General features: G+C 38.5%; 1 protein-coding gene across 1 annotated transcript in view; it reads right to left on the bottom strand.

The window, feature by feature from the left end:
* Positions 1 to 462: 462 nt before the first annotated feature.
* The window catches only part of mrps31 (mitochondrial ribosomal protein S31), a 27,988-nt gene continuing 11,621 nt past the window's right edge, over positions 463 to 16,829 (bottom strand). The window contains exons 4-7 of the mRNA XM_020526823.2: positions 7,154 to 7,300; positions 5,047 to 5,123; positions 2,111 to 2,254; positions 463 to 1,979 (exon numbers count right to left, since the gene is read on the bottom strand). Of these exons, the coding sequence (XP_020382412.2) occupies positions 1,747 to 1,979; positions 2,111 to 2,254; positions 5,047 to 5,123; positions 7,154 to 7,300 (601 nt within the window). The 3' untranslated portion in view covers positions 463 to 1,746. The remainder of the gene's footprint in view (positions 1,980 to 2,110; positions 2,255 to 5,046; positions 5,124 to 7,153; positions 7,301 to 16,829) is intronic.

Below are 16,829 nucleotides of genomic sequence, written 5' to 3'. Positions count from 1 at the left end.
GTGCAGGTAGAGAGGGGAAAAAATATCTAGCAAGTCACTCAGGGGACATTCCCCCTTATTCCAGCTGATCCAGCCCAAAGATGAAATGTTAATAGTTCAGCTGTCAATCAAGACAAAGTCAAAAAAGAAAAAATTAACTTGGCATTTTTGATTAATCCACGTGTGGCTTATTTGAAAGGGCTGAATTGCATTTCTAGCATTTTCCATTTTTATAAATGACAGGCAATGTTCATAGACCCCTATACATAGGAAGCAGCCATTTGGTCGATCATGTGCGCAACATCTTGAGAGAAGCTTTCCCCCAGATGCCTGCAAAATTTGAATTCTTCAAGATTGTGTCCAGATTTCAACAACCTTCCAAGTGAAGAAATTTTGCAATGGTTCCCTACCCTGTTGCCATTTATTTTAACCTAAGACTTTGGATTACCTGCTTGCAAAATAAAAATACTTAACTACGAAAACTCATTTGATCTCTGGGACTTTTATTTCTAAAATTCACACATGTAAAATTAGTACTGATATAATAATAATGGTATATTTTGAATGGCAGGTTAGCGCTTGTACCAACATTTTCCTGTGTGATAAAATTTCAGTTATATGTCAGTGTCATAACAAGTAACTTTACCCTGATGACAAAATATGAGCTGAATGTCTTCGCTACAAGGCAGTAGAGTACTCAATACTTAAACATCTGCTTTTAAGTGATCAAAAATTAAGAATCTGATCAGATCTTTCGATTCCAATTCCTCCATTGTGTTAACCTGACGTTATGTATATTATCATAACGGCAAAACAAAGTTGTATTGTATGATTTATGCAATAGTTCCATTAGATAGTAATCCCTCGAATGCTTACTGATACTACATTTTCTTCATATTAACTTAAAATATAACTGCCCGATGACAGGTAAAGTTATATGTCAAGATTCATTTATGGTGTACAAATTACTGCTCCTGCTGCACACAAGTTTTATTTGTTCAAAATAGTAGGTGCTAATAAATAGGTGCTCATCACAACATTCTGTAAAGATAATTTAGCAAAAATGATTTGAAATTAATGGGTTTAATGTAATGGTTTCACACTGCCCTTATCCAACAAGGGGGGAAAAGATTACCCTACTACAGACCTTTGGCAATTGGTCAGAGAAATCCACAGTCCAGACCATCCTATCATCTTGAATGGAGGCCTACGGCATAAAATGGTTCACAATGGAAAAAATTCGTTTATTTTAAAATTTAGCATTCGCAGTTAAGAGTGGCACATAAAAGTGCCTTTTCTGGTTAAGAAACAAAGATACTTTGCTTCAAAGCTTTCAATTTTCAAAAAGAAAAAATTTTAGATAAGTCATTTTAAAGGCAATCTGGTGTGATTTAAAAAACAGATACAATTGATAATTTGATTTTCTTTGTGTTTATTTTTCAAAATGATACCTCACTGGCTGTGAAACATTCTATGTTGTTTAAGGTTATATGGTATACCATATAAATTCAAGCTTTTTTTAAAAACAAAAGAAAAAACCAAAAAAAAAACAACTTAATTTCAACACTAGATCTATAATGTGAACATTATCGCTTTACGTACATTTTCTAATGGAAGTAATAGTAACCAGAAGGGACAGAGTTATGGTAATCAACTCACAGCACATTCAGAGTTATGCAATAGTTTATATCTGTACAACTATATTAAAGAAAAAAAATGTGCACCATTTGTTTTGCACATGACAACGTTCACCCTAAAGAAATAATTTCAATTAATGTATACTTCACTTTCCCTCAGAATGTCTTCTTTTTCATGGAAATACTGGCGAAACCATTCTATGTGTTCAGTTTTTTGTTGTACTGTCAAGTACGGATTCTTAGATAACCCATTGACAACTAGCTCCATGAAATGGCGTACTGGTCCTTGCTCTGGGAATCCCTTCAAATGTTTCTCCAGAAATATGTGTTCATGGAATTCCACACCTTCCTCAGCTTCCAGTCCTAAAATAGCACCATGAATATAAAAGCTAGTTAGCTATTTGAGACAACAAAGCATTTTTACCACTCAAATTAGTTCTAACAAGGTGTGTCCTTTGCCAATCATAACTATAATTCTTTTAAATAAATCTCACCAGCTTCATTGTCAATAGGAAACTGCCTGAGTTTTCCTTCCTTTGTCCAGCGGATCATCTCTTCAAACCCATTTCGAGGCAATTGTTCTGTCGCAGCTGCTATTTGATTGGCTAGTTCAGTATCCCATAGTGATGGCAGAGAAACTGTTTCAAATGCAATTTAATCAAATGGTTATACACAGGGGCACTACTCAAACATGGTGACAATTAGCAATGAATATTTACCCGTATCATTACAATGACTATCCAGCTACTTTTAGAAAGTGCAACAGTATTTTGACAAATAGCAAATCACCACATTTAAATTGTAGGAAAATCTAGGGCTGGTAACTGAGGAAGAGACTGTCAGGAGTTCTGTTTCTGTGCTACCAACACAAATGATTAAAGAGAAACTGAAACGTTTATATGAATACAGTTGTTCAAAGATACATTGTATTCATATTTTTCTATAACTTGGATAGTAAGGGATGCATTTAATAAGTGCAATTTAAAAAAAAAATTAAAGTTAAAGAGTAAATATACAGAGTGGGAGCAAAGCTAAATAAGACCTCTTATTATGAAGCAGTCCCTGATACAGTTTGTTCCATAATATTACCTAACTTCAGTCCATCTCGTGCATCCAGACTGGACTACGTTGTAAAGTTCTCCTGGTCAGCTTCTCAATTTCCACCCTTCATAAACACAGGTTTATCCAACATACCTTATCCCTATCCTAATTCACACAAAGCTCTGTTTATCAATCAATCCCATGGTCTCTGTCCTATATTGGCTCCTGATCCACAAATCCCTTGATTTTAAAATTCTCATCCTCACATTCAAATTCATCCATGATCTCACGCCTTCTTGTCTCTAATTCCCTCTAGCCGTACAACCCTCCAAGAATGGCTACTTGCCCAGAATTTTATTTTGGGAGGTGTCGGGAACTAGAAACCCATGTAAGTGAGCAAAGTTAAAAGAAAATTAGGGGCGACTGGAACTGGGTGTAGAATGGTAAAGAGGCAGAGTTTTGAATGAGCTAGATTACAAAGTAAACAGCATTGTTAGAATGGCAAACAAGAAACCACTGAAGGGGTCAACTCTGAAGGTGACACAGAAATTATATCTTCAACTTGTGTGCAACATGAACTGTAGCCGAGATTAGCAATATTACAGATGGAAGTAATGATAGTCCATGATAGAGAACAATGAAGAGGAGACACGGCTCACAGCTGAATATGAAGTTACAGTTAAAACATATTTTATTTAATCTGGGACAGTGATAGGAGGGGAATGAAATCATTGTCAAGAGCATGGAAGGGGAAAGTTCCTAGATGGACACGCACTCAATAATAAGTAGGCGTGCCAATTATTTTACCAATTACATTTAAGAGGTGCCATCCATAGCTAGAAGAAATCTCCATTCTCTCAAATGAGCTGTATTCAATTACCTGCCGAAATTAAAGAGAGCTTATTTACCTCCTACCAACTATCCTTTAATTCTGAGCAGCCACATTAACTACTGTACAAAGAATTGAAAGAGGTTTGTGCAAATTACTCACTTATTCTAACATTTTTTAATTAAAAATATTTTTCTAATAAAACAGATCAGAGATGTTATTTCACACCTGTGGAGCAGGTGAGTCTTGAACCTGACCCTCTAGATCCAGAGGGAGTGACACTACCACTGTGCCACAATCTATAAATACCACTATAGATGAAGAACACAATGTCATTTACTTTGAACGCCATTGCAAAGTTTGGTCTGGCATAAGTTAACCAAGCACTGAGGTTGTTGACTTGCTTGCCGAGCTGGCTTGTTCTCGTTCAAATGTTTCATCACCACGCTGGATGACATCATCAGTGAAGCCTCCAATGAAGCGATGTTATTCTACTCCGCTTGGAATTTATACTGTCTGGTTCGTTTTTGGCGAGTAGTGTCATTTCTGGTTTTGATCTGTATGGGTTTGTATATGGGGTCCAATTCTATATGTTTGTTGATTGCATTACTGGTGGAGAACCATGCCTTTAGGAATTCTGCTCATGCCTATACTAAATAAAAATTTAGAAAGAACTCCAGATGCTGTAAATCAGAAACAAAAACAAAGTTGCCGATATAGCTCAGCGGGTCTGGCATAATCCGTGAAGGAAAAAAACCGAGTTAATGTTTCGGGTCCAGTGACCCTTGCTCAGAGCGTTCCTCATTTCTGAGCAAATGTCACCAGACCCGAAACGTTAACTCTGATTTTTTCCTTCACAGATGCTGCCAGACCTGCTGAGCTTTTCCAGCAACTTTGTTTTTGTCCCCGAGCATGTCTATGTTTGGCTTTCCTCGAGTTTGGAATTCCAAGAGGCATGGTTCTCCACCAGTAATGCAATCAAACATACATATTGAATTGGACACCATATACAAACCCATATAGATCAAAACCGGAAATGACACTATTCACCATAATGGACCAGATAGTATAAATTCCAAGCAGAGTAGAACAACATCGCTTCATCAGAGACTCCACTGGTGATGTCACCTAGCATGGTGACAAAATGTCTGAACGAGAACAAGCCAGCTCCCTCACCCACAACCCAGGCTACAGATCTTTGCCAGAACTTTAACCAAGCACTCTACGGGTGAAAAAGGCTAGAAATGCAAAATCCCTCTGCTGCACGTATACATTCCCCATGCAATCATTAAAAAAAGTAAGTACCAATAACATATTGAAATGCTGTTCCTTCTGCAATTTTTTTTTGTTGATGCATGAATAGACAAACTGAACGAATGCACGTGTCTTAAGTTCCATCAAAGCAGCTAAGACGACTTACACAGTGAAGAGATGAAGAGGCATTGCACCAGATTCAGAGTGGCACATGATAAGGCATAAAGAAAAAGCATTTGATGGCATATCATCCAAACTCAGTTATTTGGCAACACTTAATTCATATTCAAAAGAAATACAACTAACCAGCTTCTGGCACATCCTCAGAGTCACCAGCATGTATAGGAAAAATGTTTAACTTCTTCCCAGTAAATAGCCCTTTCCTAAATAAAGGAAACATAGAATGCTATGAAGTTTTTATTCTTATTAGAGAAAAGGAACAATGTTATTCATATAAAAAAAACTTAGTGATCAAGCAATGTTCTTATAAGAAAAACACCATCATACTATGGTAACAGTGTGGAGCTGGAGGAACACAGCAGGCCAGGCAGCACTCGAGGAGCAGGAAAGTTGACGTTTTGGGTCGGGACCCTCCTTCCTCCAGCTCCGCACTGTGTTATCTCAGACTGCAGCATCTGCAGTTCTTACTGAGTGAATCATTTTATGATATATGCATGGATTCTTAAAAATGTAGATATTTGTTCATGCCACCTCAGTTTGCTACTTCTGGAAATTTACAGTTTTAGGTTTCCCACCCTGAATCGTAAAAATTACAGAGGAAGAACTTGTCTTTCATATTCTCAAGATAGCCCAAAATTCTGATTTGCTATATATCCCAGCGGTCTTCGCAAACATGGGAGGTTTGAAATGTTTTCTATAAATTATTTAACCTATTTTTCTAATGATCCTCTTCAGAGATATTACTACTTTGGAAAAGGCGGGACTTGAACCTGGGTCTCTTGGTCCAGGGTAAGGACACTTCTGCTGCACCACAGGAGGGCCCTGGATTTGTGCCCATGTCACCAGAGCACTAACCTGGGCTTAACTAGATTATTAGTCCAGTGACATTACAATACTAAGATGGTGTAGTGGTAATGTAGCCAGACGCAGCTGTTGGCTTATGCCCAGCAAAGCATGCTTTAATGATTTTGGTTGATCAATCAAAGTTGGCTCATTGGCTCTCCTTTGAATATTATCAGAGGATCTTTAATATCTGAGAGGGGGTGACAGGCCCTTGGTTTAACAGTGCATTTGAATGCCCTCCCGACAATGCAGTATGCCTTCGATACTGCACCAAAAGGACAGCCAAGATCATGTGCTGAGGTTTCTAGGCTGGGACTTGAATCTCAGACTCTGATTCATGAGGGAAGTTGCTGCCACTTAGCTAAAGCTGAAAGAAAAATATGAGTTTGATTATAACACCCCGCTGAAGTACAGCAGTCAGTCACAGGCATTGCACTTCAGCAAAAACACAGGTAAAAGTAGCCAGGATTAGCTGTACAAACTACAAATACAGTTTGTATAAGTCTGTTTTGCACTCTCGAGTTTACAAGCTGGATAATGCTCTGACCAGCAAATTTAAAGTAATAAAAAAAAAAATTCACCAGAGGAAATAGAAAGAAACCAAGGCATCGGGGCAAAAAGAAGAAGCAATGCCTGCAGACAAAAGCAAGTGGAAATGACAATCCTTTCCTTGAGAAGTGTTGTGGGGTGAATTACCCAACATTTTCAAGGCTAGGATCAACAGATTTTATTAGATAACAATAGCAAGGGCTATGAATCAAAGCCAAGTAAATGGAGTTAAAAAACTACACAGTTCAGCCAAGATTTAGTTAGATGGAAGAACAGGCTTACTCCTGGTCAGATATATTAACTTGAATATAGCAACATTTCAGACTCCAACTTGGAATGCAGATTTGGATCCACCAATCCCTGGAATGCTTTCTGCCACCAGCATTCAGCACTCAGTTGATAATGTTTTTGTGTAGACCTTTCAGAGCGATATTACTGTATATTTGATGATTTGATCCAGGAATAGCACAGTGTTTCATTTTTATCTCCTCTCCTGCTTTTCACACACCTGCCCCCACCTTATAACTACCAGCCCCAGTAAATCTCTCATTCTTCTAACTGGTTTATTGGACTTTAAGAGGGAAATATCAGGAATCAGTCCAACACAACTATCCAAAAGGAGATGTTTGCAAGACTTTATGGAAAACTCCTACTTAGATGTTTTTTTCATAAGTCATTAACAATTAATATAAATAATTAATTGGGAATCACCAGGTAAGCTTGCAACTTATTAACCTAAGACTTTCTGGTAGAACAATTCCCTTTTTAAAAAATCAAAAACATTTTTCCCATCTATCTGCATAACATTCAGTTTCACGTTACACAAGATTAATCACATTACCTATTCCTCATTGCATTAAATTCACTTGTGACGCCTCGATCAGGAACATATCCTTGCCCATCGTCATCAAAGCGGATTTGACTGACAGATCTTATCGCAGCCCGTGCACCAGGGCGCTTCCCAATCTTCATGTCCGCAATGATATCACTGAAGTCAACACAATTCAAAAACAAAGTTTACCTACAAATCCAGGTAAGCTAAAACTCCACTTACTTATTTCAGTACTAAAGATTTAATTTAAGATGCAGGGTTTTAGAAATGCAAATTACACGCTCCTCGCAAGTAATTAACTACAAGAGTAAACAGAAAGATTTAAGCAGCTTTCAGCTGATCCCAAGGAAATTAATTTGCTATTCGCACAGAATTTACCCAATACCAAGATCTGAATAAACAACAGGAAATTAGCTGAACCGGTTTCCAGAATTCTGTGTTGCTGTTAAAACACACAAAGCCAAAGGAATCTTTGCTCTCTAAATCAGAAGAATAAATTCCTGATTTTGTACAACCGCTTTCTCCACATACCCGTTGATGCCTTTTCAATCTAAAACCGCATCTTTTTCACAAACAGAGTGACTTGGCTTCCACAGCCTTCTGTGGTAGCCAATTCCACAGGACGAGTGAAGAAATTTTCTTCTTTTCAATGGCCTACCCCATACCTGGAGACTGAGAATCTTCATTCTGGACTCCCCAACCAGAGGAAACATCATCCCTGTATTTAGTCTGTCATAATTTTCTACATTTCAAACTGTACTGCACATCACAGCAAAAGAAAAATTCTGCAATCATTTCTAGACAGGGCCCTTCAGTTGAATAATTTGTTAACAGCTGAGCAGTAAACAGTGAGTTCAACCATTAGAATTCTGAGTTGTAAACAACTTAACACTAATAGATTAAAATTATGAAGTCTCTCAACCAGCTGGACTGTGTTTGACTTCCAGACATTGGTATTTCTGTGCTTTGGCTTTGCAGCTCAACTGATGTTATGGTGCTTCTTAATTTTCACAATACCTTTGTCTCCCCAATGTGATGTTCAATTAAGACTCTTCTACCCACCCAGATGGACACACCTCTGACAATAGCAAGGAGTTGTGCCTGGTGTCTGGACAATATTTATTCCTCAAGTCAACTTCAGAATAAAAATCTGTTCATTGTCACACTTATTTGTAATAAAAACAGTGAGAAAATTACTAGCCATACAATTGAGGTACAAGGTTATTGAGTTTTGGGACTTTAAAATTAGAGTCAAAGGTCACATGACTTGCTCTGAAGTCTGACTGACAGTAAACACGGATAACAAATAAAAGCAATAGCACTGCAGATGGTGGCAATCTGAAATAAAATCAGCGTGCGAAAGAAACTCAGTAAGTCCTGGCAGTATCTGCAGAGAGAAACAGATTTGATGTTTCGGCTCAGGGATGACTTCAACTGGCGATTTAATTTTTGGAAATCAAAGGAGGACTCAGATCGTTTTACTGAGAATGTGGTAAATGGAAGCAATAGCAGGAGTCCCTGAATTTACAATGAGTAGACCCCAAGTCTCCCAAGTGCCAGAAAGGTTTAAAAGGTATCATATTGTAAACAGTTATATTACAGACTGTCCACTTACCTTGCAGATGAAAAAAAATTGGGATCAAAAAGGTAGCTAATTAATATTTCAAGCTGGACAAAAGGTTAACATGTTCCACATTACAATGGAGAAGAGGGTAAAGGAAACTATATACACGAGTTCAGGTTACACGTTTTTCTATAAATCAACAAATACACATGTAGAGAGAAAACACTGCTTGGCATGGTGAACTACCGCAGCCAGATGTGGGAGGGAGACAGTTTCCAGTTGAAGTGATGTATTATTCAGTCTTTTCAGATTCCAGATGGTTTGTCCATTCATCATCAGAATAATCATCAAGCTGACTTTACTGCTGACTGTGGATAAAAGAAACTCTGAAAATTGAGGACAACACTTGGATTTGGTTCCTTTTTGATACTTTGCAAAGTAGAAATACAGAAACCTTTTAAAAAGCTGGGAGCAAAGTGAACTGTGAGCTAAAAGAACTAATTCCCTGGACAGTACGACAGCAGATAAATATACAAGGAGCTTGTCACTTTCTGTAGCTGAAGTACCACTTGACAAAGTAAGGGAATCGTTAGTTAATGGTGCTTTTGTCATTTGTTACAATAGATGTTTTAAAATGCTAAATCCTTTGTCAAAATTCTTTCCTAATAACTGGAAACACTTTTAGAAAATATTGTTTCTAAAGAGATTATAACAATTCCAACAATATCTGTACTTCAACAGTACTTTATTGATTTTAAAAAGGTCTTTGGAATATACTGGAATCTTGAAAGATACAAATCTCTCTCTTTTCGATCAAATAAGTAGAAAATTTGTAGCAATCAGAAACTATAAAATAGCACTGATGGCAAAATGTTTTGTCAGCACTTTATTCCAAGTGGACATTTCCTTCATTCGTCTGTTTCAATAGTTAATACTGCCAGATCATCATAGCTCAAATGCGTTGGCAAAAATTCCACATGAAAATTAACCAGCGTGTCACAAAACAAAATGTTAACACCCTGAAGATTTTGAAATACAAGCACTGCTGAGAAAAAAATATTGTTGAAACTTTTTACCTTGAAATTACCAGGATATTTTATACCATACAGGTTGAGATGATTACAATACATTGCCATCCCTTTATCACAAGCACACAATATTTCTTCTATACTTCTTTGTATGTTGTGGTTACTATTCAGGACCCTATACGTCCCACCCACAAGTGACTTCTTTTCCTCCATCAAAAATGATTCTACATCTTGAACACCTTAACCGAGGTCATAGAATCATAGCATCGCCAAAGTGTGGAAGCAGGCCATTCGGCTCAAGTCCACTCCAACCCGCCGAGTGCATTCCACCCAGACCCTATCCTCTCTAGACCTGCATTTCTCATGGCCAATCCACCCACAGCCTGCACATCCCTGCAAACAATGGGCAATTTAGCATGGCCAATCAACCTAACCTGCACATCTTTGGATTGTGGGAGGAAACCGGAGCACTTGGAAAAAATCCCGCACAAACGAGGGCGAACGTGCAAACTCCACACAGACAGTTGCCCAAGGCTGGAATCGAACTCGGGTCCCTGGCACTGAGGCAGTAGTGCTAACCCCTGAGCCACCGTGCTGCCCCAAGGTCATCCTTAACTACTGCACCAATACCACCACTGATTAACTGTGCTATCCTTCTGCTGTTATCTGATACTCCTCAATATTCAGAACTCAATTGTCATCATCCTGCAGCCACAACCTGGTAATGGCTAATAAATCATATTTATTTACTTCAACATGTGCAACTAATTCATTTACTCTCTTACGAATGCTACATACATTCAGATACAGACCCTTTTCTTGGTATCTCTGAAGCATCTAGTCATGTCTGCTAATACGTTCTTCAAATTATTTTTCCTCTCTGTCCCTTTCTGCCATTTTTGGACCTTCGTTTTCCACATTAGCACTTTGCTTTTTTATCCAAATTTGATCTCTCATCCACATCATTTAGTTCAAAAGCTGTTACATAGTTACACGGCCTGCTTGTGAGAACACCAGTCTCAGCACAATTCTCACCTGCCCCAGAAACCAATTTTTCCACACCAGTCTTTCATCAGTCACTTCTCAGATCTTGTTCAATCTATGCCATCTTGCATGTGGCTCAGGTAATAATCCAGACCTATACTCAGCTTTATAATTTAGCAGCTAATTCCTCAGTACTCAGCAAACCTCTTTCCTCGTTCTGTGTCATTGGTACTAATATGGAGAATGACCACTGGGTCCCACTGCAAGCTCTTCTCCAGCACAGAGCAGATATCCTGAAACCTGGCACCAGGCACACAACACAGCCATCTGGACTCCCACTTTTGCTACAGATCCCTCTCACTATACTGCGCCTAGGAGCAACAAGTGATGTAGTGGTACTTTCTCAAAATGGTTTCTTGTACCATGGTATCATGGCCTGTTAGTTCATCCACCCTGCAGCCTTCACTCTCATACAAATCAGCTGGAAACAAATTTGTTGTACAATTGCAAAGGCTGAGGCTCCTCCTGCCCTCTGGTTCTCCCTACCTGCATCACCTGCAGTCACACCCTCCTATGCTTTCCCACTGACCAAAATCAAAAGATCCTAAGCAAAGCAGTGTGACTATCACCTGGAATAAAATGTACACGTAACATTCCTCCTCACTCAGTATCTGTAGTTGGGCCTCCAGAACAATAACTCTGAGCCCAAGTTCCTGCAACCTCAAATATTTATTGCAGAACTGTTGCCCTGGATCACATTTAGTCTCCAGAAGCTCCCACATCCAGTAATCACAGTCTATTGCTTCGTCTGCCATTCTTCAAAGTGTTAATTAGCAGTTACTGGGTAATTAATACAGCATATACCTAAAATAGTTTAGCATCACCAGGGAACATTACAACAATACTAAAATACCACAATACTTAAAATAATGATTAAATTTCACGTTTCAGTTACTGATTCACCTGCTGTTTCTGTACACAAAACTAGAAATCAAATACTTGAAGTTGTAAAAATATAATAGAAGAAATAAAACCTTCTCCCCAATTTTCACAGAACTCCTCACTCATTTATTTCTTGCAGTACACCTGACTTAAAGCTCTTTTTCCACTATGAAACGAATTCCCACTTTGAACCAAATTCCCAGACACAGCCACTGTCTCAGGCAAAGTCTCATGCATTCTGACCATACTTCCTTATTACTTGATTAATTAATTCTCCAAACCAACACCTCTACCAGAATTTACTTGCCAACCAATCAGCACATTCTTCTCATACAGTACAAGAGAGTTGGTCCCATTACATTGGCATTCTTGCAAGAAGTCTTGACGAATGCAAGAGGAAAAGCTCGACAGTGTCTTTTTTAGAATTCGCAACTTCTATACTACCAAAAGGTTAATTTTGAAATACCCAACAGTTCAATGTATTTCAAGGCTAATCGCATACTGATGGAAGCCTTTCTCCAATTGGTTTCCAACGATAACTTTATTTTGAAAATTTATATTTACCAAAGCCAATCACACTATCTATTCATTAATAATAGCGAAAGAGTGTTCCTGTTAAGAACAGTGGAAAATATTGCTTTAAGTTGGCTCAGACACATGTTAGCAGGCTGTGGATTTAAGCCCCATGCAAGGATTTTGTCTTCTTACCTGGCAGAACATTAAAAGACTGCACTCAAAACTTGCCATTATTAACATTTGATAAATTATACTTGCATGTTATGGAAGAAAATATTGTCCTCGTCTGAATTTTTATAGGCTTTTAAAAGACAGGGAGCAGCCAAAGTAGCTTGACAATAAGCCATAATCTTACAACTTGGAACCACCCCAAGAGAGAGACCAAATCTATATAAAAAAAAAACTGGGAAATCTTGAAGCCCCAGTCACCAATGCTGCTTCCCAAGAATCTGCAATTTTACATTGGCTGGAGAATTTCAGTCTGGCCTTTGCTATTGCTATTTACTTTAGAACATCCTCAGCACATGCATTTCACTGATTCAATGGAATGATCTAGCAGGAAAAAGAATTCCAATTCAGGGTAAGATTTTCCTGTACAAAAGTACATCTGAAACAAATACAACTTTACATAGAAAGGTCTAGCAGCTACGAGATCGAAACACGCCCAACCAGCATATCACTGCATATTATACACCTCAAGCATCCATAAAGACCATATCTCAGCTGGCAGTTGCTACTGCATCAAAGTTTTATTTCTAATATTAGAAAACTACATGCATTTCCAATACTTTTCCATCATCTGATGTTGGGCAAAATATTACTCAACAAAATGCCCTCTGAGCATTATTTTACTCCCCTAGCAAGTGGACGAGAACTAATACAGCAGAGGATGCTTTTGGAATATACTGACTTTGAGGGAAAATAAACCTCTGCTCTTTAAAAGGTCTTTCAGGTCGGATGTACTAATTTGTTCTGTCGCATCACTTTAAGACATTGAAATCTGGCCTGACTAGGATTAGCAACTTAATTGGTTGTTGTTTATGTGAACTATTGGTGACAGATGGTCAAATGAATCAGGACATGGTATTAATAAAGCGAGATACTGGAAACTGATCTTCAACTAAACTGATAGTAACATACTGGAGATTGTATTCAATGAGTATGTCAAATTAGATTCTGCTTTAATAGAGTAATGTGAATCCTTAAAATTAAAACTAAAAGCATCTAAATGTTATATGTAGCTTTGAACTATTTTTAATTTGCCATTCTGCACTGGTCTTAGTGAAAACCAGCACTGCATTAAACAAACACTGTTTAAACAAACTTGGCAAATCTTGCGTCACATTTGAAACAAATTTGGATCCCAGTGATTGGCATCTCACGACTGATTTCCATAACAGATCTACAAAGTTGCTGTTATTTAAAGTAATATTTCAGAGCTTATCACACATTTTGCTTAAAAATTTGGGTTATATATGAACACATGAATTAAGAGAAATAGGCCATTCAGCCCTTCAAACCTGTTTTGTCATTCAGTAAAATTATGCCTATTGTGTTTGTGATGTGAATTCCACATTCCCATCTATTAATTCCCTCACCTAACAGGGATCTACTTCTGCTTTAAAAATACCAATGACTCTGCCTGCTTCCAAATCTGAGGCAGAAAGCTCCTAAATTGCATAGGTGGTTTTTATGTACTTTTTCCCTAGTTACCATCAGTTCTGAAGAAGAGTCACTGGACTCAAAACGTTAACTCTGATCTTTCTCCACCGATGCTGGCAGACCTCCAGAGCTTTCCCAGCAATTTCTGTTTGTGATAAAAAATTTCATATCTTTGTTCTAAACCATGGTTCCTAAGTTTTGACTCTCCTACAAGGGGAAATATCCTTCCAACAGTCAGTGTCAAGATCATTCAGGATTCCATACACTTCAATCAAGTTACCCTTCACTCTTCCAAACTGCAGTGAAAACTCATCCAGTTTCCAACTGTCCAACCTCTGCTTACAAATGTTAAAATAAAAGCTACTTAGTACATTTACACAAATCAATAAGTATCAAAAAAGTCCTGCATAAAAGCATTTCAGTTTGGATCCCCACTATGCACAGTTCTCCACCGTCATGTTTCTTTTGTAGTTAAGTCAACTGAAAGTTCAAAAAGCAATTAATTCAGGCTTTAGGGAAAAAACCCAAAAATGGCCAGAAAATATCCAAACTACTGCAAGGAACAATTCAAACCAAAGGATATAATAATATTCTAACTTAAATAAAATATTTCTTGCTGTCCACAAGCAACAGATCAATTTCACTCAAACTTTCACTTTGGAAAACCTGAGGCAATGATTAATAATGAGAAGTAAATTAACTTACTCAAGTCTAAATATTTCCTAAGTAGGAATATTGTCCAATCTTTTTAAAAATATCAGAATTTATCCCAAACTCTCAAGTCCGTCTATGCAGCTTGTATTAAGAAGGATCAATCTGCATTCAGAAATTAATGTGTCTCCTACTGTCATCTAGGGATACAGGTAAATATAACATGCACCAATCTGACTTTTCAACATAGCTTCTGTTACTCCCCTTTCAGATTAGCTCAGACTGGACTAAAGTTTGGGATTAAATCTATGTCTTCCACCCCTGATCATTTATGCTCCAATTCATCAATACCACATTACATAGTCAGACTCGCATATCCTGGAGGCTAAATTGGAAATGCTCTTGAAAACAAGAACAGGGATTACCATCTAGCAATAGCCTAGTGGTATTATCACTAGACTATTAATCCAGAGACCCACATTATGATCTGGGGCACCGGGTTCAAATCCTGTCATGGCAGATGGAGAAATTGGAATTCAATAAAAATCTTGAATTAAGAAACTAATGACGACCACAGTCCATAAAAAAACCTGGTCCAATGTCCTTTAGGGAAGGAAACTGCAAGTGATTCCAGACACACAGCAATTGGCTGTGGCAGACCTGAAGATCAAAAGTGTGGGACTATTTGTAAGTGAGAATTTGAGTTCAAGTTATTTGGTATTATCATTCCTCCTCTTCTCTTCCTCCTCAGTTGTTCACCATAGACCTGGTGGCCAGATTTGTCCCCTCATGATGCTGATGTAATGCAGCATGCAGATCACAACAAATCACTGTAGACAGGCGACAGTTACCACCTGGCTTCTCCAGAATGTCCCAAGCAACAGAAATATCTTTTTAACATGTCAATACTGTGCTTCATCACATGGAATTCATTGCATCCATGTTACAGGTACACGGATTATGCACAGGAATCACGAGCTATATTTTCAGCAGATGACACTTCAAGTTGAGTAGTTGATCTGCTGTGGTGATTCAAATACAGTTCCCACAGCAGAATGAGAGCATCATGACCGGTTCCAAGATTAATCTGATAATTGCCTACAGTCACACACCCGCTGGATTTAGAGAGAGTAGAACTCCCATTGCAGTGCATGCTTAGTGATGTGTGCATAGTCAACAGCACCCTGCAGCATGGGAAGCCTGCCATCCTAGTAAAGCTGTGTGCTCACCCTGCCTGCTGGTCTGTGCAAAGTGAGAATGAAATGTGGGTAGCTTTCTGGGAGTAGATAGCTTCAGTGACCTCTTATGTAAGATTAGACAGCAAATTAGAAGATGTGCCAAATATCTCAGCTCAATTCTAGAAGAAACCTGGGGCATTTAAATTCATCACCATTGTCACTTCACAACCACTGGTGGTCCTTTCCCTGCTCCGAGGTTGCAGTTAACAAATGCAGGATGATAGCACCTAGAATACAACCAGCAACTAACCTTTATATTGTTCACAATCCCTTCAAATAGCATTAGTGTCAGTGGATGGAATGGGTTTTTCCTGCTGCTGAGCAGGCATTTAGCAAGATCAAGAGAGTATTTGGCATGGTACACTGATCCCTGATCGTTTCAAATCACTTATGCTGCTAATTAACAATGATTTGATTTATGCATACTTCCATCATATGTTAGTGACATGCATGTTAACTGGGATGGAGTCTGGTGCGATTCACAGAACTGAGCATGACAGAGCACTGGATGCCATTTTGGGCTCAAAAAGCACCTGTGCCAACATCACCATGCCCAAATACATGCCCTACCTTTTTCCTTGGATATCCCTGTAATACACATCAAGCTAGACCAAGCATGTGGGAATTGGTTTTCATGGTTTCTACTGATACTACTTAATTTGGGTGGAGAAAATTATAAATACAAAAACATTCACTCATGTCCAGTTTTCTACGCATTCCCATTCCTGCACTCCCAAGTCATAACTCACAATGGGAAGACAATCATTATGACATAGAGAAAGGCCAAGTGACCCATCACACTTCTGCTGGGCCTCTTAAGGAGCACATCACAAACTGCCGCCACCCCACCCATCGCTGCATATTCCTGCTTAATAATTAGTCCCTTAGACACTGACCTCTACTAAATGCAACAGATCCTTCCCATCCATTCTATCCACACCCCTCACAACGCTGGATTGCATGATCCAATCTCCCCTCAACCTCCCCCAATTCCAAGGAAAACCAGGAACAAAAACAAAATTGCTGAAAAAGCTCAGCAGGTGTGGCAGCATCTGTGAAGGAAAAAACAGAGTTAACGTTTCGGGTCCAGTGGCCCTTCC

The sequence above is a fragment of the Rhincodon typus genome, chromosome 6, assembly GCF_021869965.1.
Source record: "Rhincodon typus isolate 14 chromosome 6, sRhiTyp1.1, whole genome shotgun sequence".
In the NCBI taxonomy this organism is placed as follows: Eukaryota; Metazoa; Chordata; class Chondrichthyes; order Orectolobiformes; family Rhincodontidae; genus Rhincodon; species Rhincodon typus.
The sequence above is the reverse complement of the archived record's forward strand: the minus strand, read 5'-3'. Positions and strand labels throughout refer to the sequence as shown.